The sequence below is a fragment of the Dendrobium catenatum genome, unplaced genomic scaffold (assembly GCF_001605985.2).
Source record: "Dendrobium catenatum unplaced genomic scaffold, ASM160598v2 fragScaff_scaffold_1024, whole genome shotgun sequence".
NCBI classification, from domain to species: Eukaryota; Viridiplantae; Streptophyta; class Magnoliopsida; order Asparagales; family Orchidaceae; genus Dendrobium; species Dendrobium catenatum.
Window position 1 is genome coordinate 292776 of NW_021319486.1, and position 7064 is coordinate 299839.

A 7064-nucleotide genomic window follows, 5' to 3' on the forward strand; every position below is an offset into this window, starting at 1 on the left:
TCAACGCCTCATATGACGAGGGCGTTATTACCAACATTTAGAGGTTGAGTTAAACAACCCATTTCAACAGCAAAAACCTCCACACTGTCTTTAGTGCAAAACCAAATCAAAGCCAACTTCATATATTCATGAAAACAACTAGGAGGGTGAATAACCGCTCAATAACTGAAAGAGGGTTCGGAGTGGGGAAGAAAGATCAACAAGATGGGGAATGTAAAATGAGTATTCAAATTTGAATGGCCCATTGATTAGTGTAGTGAACTCACATTAGAAGGAAAGTATCCTCATAACATAGACTAAGGTGTAACCAAATTTTTGGGCTCTTACCCACACTTTTCGTCAGGAAAGTATTGGTGACATTCTAACTCACCAGGAAAATGAGCGAACCGTGCCAGCCTAGAGGAGGTAAAAACATCATTTATAAGAGACTGCCAAAAAAAGGAAACCAAGACTATGGGAGGATTCGGAGAGAAAAAGTTAAGGCCTTGGATTAGGAAATGAAAACCCGAAATTGAAATATTAGGACTCAACCACAATACTTAAAACACAAATCCAATTACACAATTTCTAAAATAGTATTCACAAAAGTAAGAAATGATAAGCAAAAAATCACAATACATCTATTCATAACAAGCTTGATCAAAACATGTCTACGGGTTGAGGACAATTAATGAAAAAATCTACCTATCAAATTTGAGATTGAAAAAAAAGAATTTTGATTGCATTGAAGAGGTTTATGACCCAGGATTTTTCAACCAAAGAACTCAAATGAACAAACAAGGCATAAGGATTTCATTCCAAAGATCCACAAAAAGAAAGTAACACCCACCATTGAGACAAATTTTGTCAGAGGGACAAAGACACTAAAGAAATAGAGGCAAACTAGAAAACATCCAAATGAATGACAAGAAGAACTCCCATTCAAAAAACTAGGATCTTTAACCTCATTTATCGATATTTAACCCAAAAAAAGTGAAACTGAAAGGTGAAAAATTTAAAACAGCACAGAAAAAGCCAAAAAGAAGGAATAAGAATTACTAAGGATGGCAATAGCTAATTGATGCCATGGAAAATGGCATCAAGCAGGAGAGGCATAAATAGGGTCATGAAAGAAACGCCAGCACAACATAACATTGTATCTCTAGCACCAAAGCAATCTACTACTTCAATCTGTGACCTAGACCATAGGTAGGGTTGCAACAATCAATGAGAACAATGCATTCCCTCTTCCCCTTTCCTCTAGCCAACGATATGTCTTTGTTGATTTGTGACAAGAAGTTAATAGTCATAGTACATACAAGATAGAGTTGGATGGTTGCAACCTCTTCTTCTCTTGGTAGGGACTGTATGCATTTCAATACGAACTCTGTATTAACTTTGTTTCTATAACCACAATTATTACTAATTATTTCTATTGTAGTCATTAGATTTTTCAGGCATTTAGGAGAATTTTTCACCTTTGTTTCCTTGAAGGGTAGAGAATGTGATGACACTCATGAAAACTTTTAATGTACATATGGCCACTTGGCTTAAGCATTATCTGTGTCCCTATTGTCACCAACTAACCTTGAATATAATTGGGAATAATATATAAGCTTATTAGTGTATTTTGTAGAAGGATAAATAGAAAAAAAACTTTTTAATTTAACCTTAAAGGAAATCCTTCCATTAAATTAAAATCTATATTATACTTAGTCATTATTAAGTCCTTTGGTGCAAAAAATAAAAACTAAAAACCATAAGAAAATCATATGAAAAATGTATCAAAAGTAAAAAAATATTAAAATTTATGCCTTACTTATCATAAGTTTTAACTACTTAAATATTAAAAGAAATGAAATCCATAAATTTGAAGTCGTAAAGCCATGTAAAAAATTTCAAGGAAAATACCCTTTTATTGAGTCAGTACTATTTTAAGGTTAAATTCATTGAGTAAATTTATAAGAAGCTTTTACCCATAATTAAGTCTGCAAAGAAAACAATTATCGTACAATCCCACCATTGTTAATATCAAATTATACATTTGAAATGAAATGCTTGTTTCCTGTAGCTAAACAATTATGAATACATATGAAAATGGAATATTTAGAAAAAAAAGGAAAATAATGAAACACGGATTATCTTTTTAAAACATGAATTCAACATAAAATATTAAAAAAAAATTAAAGGAAAAAAATAAAAAAATATTAAAGGGAATTTGCTTAAGCAGTTTTGAGATCACAAATCTGTAATTAATTTGACCATTTAAATTAAGCTTTGTTCATATTGCCTCTTTTTGGACCAACTTTAGAGAAAATGAAGTCAATAACCAAATTGGTTTATCAAAGGTGTTTGAGCTTGATTCATCATGTTTAACTAAGTAAAATAATTTCAAAGATTATTTCAGCTCTGTGGTCTAAGAGTGAATAGGTTGTTAGACCTAAGTTTAATGTCCCAAGGCTACAAGGGGGAGGGTGAATTGTATGGTTTAAAAACTTAACCTCTTATCTCTCTCTCGGGTCGGGTCGGGTCAACCCGGCAACCCGGCCGGGTCGGGTCCGGGTTGAAATGTCTGACCCGTTTTTATAAACGGGTCGGGTTCGGGTTGACCCGTTTAGATACGGGTCGGGTCGGGTTCGACCCGAACCCGGCGGGTTGACCCGAATTGACACCCCTAATTGAGAGCTTATGCTTCCAACTAAGAGGTCTTGGGTTCGAGTCTTTGTGTATGCATTGTGTGTGTGAATTTATCTTAAATGACCTATATGTCCAAAAAATAAAAAATAAAAACAGCTGGAGTGTCGAAGGAATATAAAATCTAAACAAAATATTATTTTAATGATAATATTGTAGAAGGGTAATATTAATGATAAAAAAATTGACATTCAATTATAAATATTAAATATAGTAATCTGAAAAAAAGAATTAGACTTACTATACAAAATCTATATATTTCTAAATAATTATTTTTTAATGTTTTCTTACCCCTAAAATTAAAATAACATTAATCTAAATTTTAACTATCATATTTACCTGAAATTTTTCCATAATTTCTGACACATGAGGAAATTAGTTGTGATAAATTATTATCAGCGGATACCGGATATAGAACTACATCCAAAATCTAATAAAAATATGACGTTTTGACTAGTATATTAATATGTATTTAGCTATGTATTGATGTGTATTAACTAATACATATCAATACACATTAATATATAGTAATACAAAATAATATAGAATTATATTATTGTGTATTGATATGTATTAGTCATATTATTATATACTATATATCTAATAATATATAATAATATTTAGTACATGGGTTATTTTTTTTATTGGACTTCAAACATAAGTTCTAGGTGGGGGTAGCCCGCACGTAATAATTTCGGACCTTCTAAGCGGTAACTTTAAGCCATTGAGTAGCCTTCGATATAAACACAGAAGCAGTACGTAGACAACAAAGTTGGCCTCTCTCCATCTCCATCTGTCACGCGGCCACTTTCTCCCTTCTTCTTCACCTATTTCCTCAAGTAGAAGCCATTAGCAGCAATGGAAATTAATGGTGAAGTTGCGAGAAGAAAGATTATTAGAGAGATGACGAGCCCCGACCGAGCTCGAACCAGCAACTTTACACAGCAGAAAGAGAAAGGAAGAAGCCTCGCCGCAGCTATGAGAAAGGTTCAAGTTGTTTACTATCTTAGCAGAAACGGCCAGCTCGAGCATCCTCACTTCATGGAAATCTCTCATTTTCCACATCAGCTCCTTCGTCTGAAAGGTAAAAAGATTCAATATTTGAGCAAAATTCATTCTTTTTCAACTCGGTTTTTATTGATTCATTTTTCTTCCCCTGTTCTTGGGTTAAAAGATGTGATTGATCGGCTCACAGTTCTTAGAGGAAAGGGAATGCCTTCTTTGTTCTCTTGGTCCTGCAAGAGGTAATCTTTAAAGAAAATTAACTTCTTTTTCAGTTAGTTGATGTTTTTTGACAAATTTAATTTGGAATAAAAATTAAAGGAGCTATAAGAATGGTTATGTATGGAATGATCTGTCGGAGAACGATTTGATTTATCCTGTGGATGGAGCTGAGTACGTTCTCAAAGGCTCGGAGATCATTCATGGCTGCACCCCTGCGAATATAGGTTTTTATTATTTTATCCACCACTCTCTTCGGTAAAATTTTTAAGATTATATATATTATTCAAATTATTTTTTCTCCCAGTAGAGCGATTTCAGCATTTGCAGCTAGGCAGCGAGAACGCGAGAGCAAGACGGGCCGTGGAAGCAGAGGATGAGGAAGAGGAAACAACCGGTGAGCATACCGAGCGTGACCCACATCTCATTAGATGCTCCCGTGGCGTATCAACGGATGAGATTGATCGAGGTAAGTTCATCAACGAGCCGCGGGCCCACCGCTCCCGACATACGGAGATTGCTCTCGATGACTCCTCACCGCCGTCGTCTTCCTCCTCCGACAAAGCTTCAGCCGGCGGTGGTGGAATCCGAACCGGTTGTGCATCCTTCCGGTTCGACGATGGTGAAACGACGCCCGAATCTGGCCAGAACCGCAACTCGATTCTTCTCCAACTTATCTCCTGCGGCTCCATTGCAGTCAAGAGCGGCCGGGCCGTCGGCGGCGGTTTTCTGAAGCCCGCCGCTACAGCTCAGGCAGCCCTATCCACTGCGGGGAGGAAATGTACGGCGGAAAAGTTGCATCGTATGTCGGAGAAGGAGTACTTTAGTGGCAGCATAGTGGAGGGGATGGAGGTGAACGGTCAGACGGCGGCGGCGGAGCCGGCATTGAAGAAATCGAGCTCATATAACGAAGAAAGGTGACGCCTTTAAATTTACCGGCGGCATTTCTGTGTTTGATTATTGAACTTTTCAGAAGCTGCAATTTATTGTAGTCTTCTTAATTGCAAAATTCTATCGACGTGGACGGCTTAAAAGGATCTAGGAGTATTAGTTGAGGATTGCTGGCTTTGAAGTAGGGACGGAATCAGTTTTAATTTGAGAGGTGAAAAATATAGCATAAAATTAATTAAATATTAAAAAAATAATATTTTATATTTATATATTATTAAATTTAAAAAAATAATAATAAAAAATAAAGAAAAAATATATAATTAAACTGTCATGAAAAAAAAGGGGGATTTACATACATACCAATTTAATTCATGCTATTTATATATCTAACATTCAAAACATTAATATTACATGCCTATTATCCATAAAACAAATTTGAATATATGGAATGAAATATTAAAGTTTATAGAATGATATGAATGATAGAAATGAATTGTAGGAGTCATATTAAAATTTTATATAGGTGATAATAATTTAATATTAATATTTTAGACGTTAGATATGTAAATAAATTGAAATAAAGTGGTATGTATATAAATTTTCCAATTAAACAAATGTGTTGCTTAAAATATATATACTTTTTTAAATTTTTAAAAAATTAAGTTTTTTTTTTAAAATAAAAAAAGCATTAAAATAAAATGTACTTTTTTAAAAATAAGATTTCATAAAGCTATACATAAATTTTCAATGAATTATTTTGTTCTTATGTGGCAGGGGAGCAAAACTTGGGATGGGGGAAGACAATGGGGAAGAGGTGAAGGGAAAGTGTATTCCTGGAAGGAAGCGCAGCTCAGCAAAACAGCAATAACAAGAGGGCATTGTTATTAATTAGGTTATTAGTCCTTTAATCCTAAGGGCATTTGTATAAATATTAGAAATTTATGGGAGTAGATTTTATTGGTGGGGTCAGTTGAAAGTTAATATGGCTATGTGGGGCCATTGTTGTACTTTGGAGTTGACTTTCTCTAGTACTGACTGTTTGGGTTGTCAGTTTGATATAGATTTGAGCCTGAAAAGTTTTGAAGCAACATTTATGATTTATAATTAGCTAATTATTTTATATATTTGCATCTAAAAAGAGCTTCATTGTTTTTTATTTGCATTAAAAAGTACATTGCAGTTGATTTAATGAGGAAGGTAAATAAATATTAATCAAAAGTATCATAGTTGCAAAAATGTTTAGGGGTTTGAAGAAAATTTAAAAATGAATTTAGTTTTTTAAGAAAACCGAATTTTATTTTGCGTTTTCTATGTAAAGTTTAATATTTCAACTGTGTTTTAATGTAATTTTTATAATTTACTAAATTTATATTTAAATTAATTTTTGAATAATGATTAACTATAACTTGATATCTACCTTTAATTTAGAGCTAGAAAAAAATATATTAATGGAAAGTTATTAAGAATAAGATTAACTTTTAAAAAGTCAAAATTATTGTTAAAACTTTTCACATTATGAGCTATATTTTTTTTTAATGTGCACTCAATTGTTTAAATTTATCATATTATTTAAGCTATATACCATTAATGTTCAATCAATTATTTAAGTGTGTCATATAATGTGATATGTATAATAATAATGTTTAATCAATCGTCAAAATATGTCATATTATGTGAGATATATAACAATAATATCTAATCAATTGTTAAAATTTGTCAAATTTTAGGAGTCATATCTATAGGGCAATATTTAAGAGAAGAAATAAATATAAGAATTACTACGGGATACATTTGCGCCTTGGGTGGCATTTCTATTAGTTAGCAGTTAAATTTTTAGAAGATAATAACATTATTTATAATAGAAATTGAATAAGCAGCCATCACTAGGATAGTAAGTAAATGATTTTGTAGAAAATTTTTATAGAATGATGAAATCAATTTCAAGAAAAAATTTATTTTATTTTGTGACAATAAAAGTAATGTTGCCGTAGCAAAGAATGTTGCCTATGTGCTCGAATAAAAAATAACTCATGCACTACTATATATGTATAGCCTGTTTAAAATATTTGCCTTATGACTCATCAAAATTAAAAAAAAAAAAAAATTAAAAATGTAGAAAAGCAAGATGATATACCCACAAAAATGACATCTATTGAAAATTGAGGCCTTGTAATACCTTAGTTAACTTCTATGAATTATTACATTAATGTGACAAAAGAAGTGTTCAAACATATCACTACGCTAATATTAAAAAATCATACTCAAAGTGAGGTTATTAA

General features: G+C 32.4%; 1 protein-coding gene across 1 annotated transcript; it reads left to right on the forward strand.

Moving 5' to 3' along the window:
* The first annotated feature begins 3455 nt into the window (after window positions 1-3455).
* Window positions 3456-4868, forward strand: LOC110111944 (protein UPSTREAM OF FLC-like). Its single transcript, XM_028697999.1, has 4 exons — window positions 3456-3757; window positions 3848-3917; window positions 3997-4121; window positions 4202-4868. The coding sequence occupies exons 1-4, from the start codon at window positions 3532-3534 to the stop codon at window positions 4813-4815; spliced, it is 1035 nt and encodes a 344-aa protein (XP_028553832.1). The 5' UTR covers window positions 3456-3531; the 3' UTR covers window positions 4816-4868.
* The last annotated feature ends 2196 nt before the right edge of the window (window positions 4869-7064 follow it).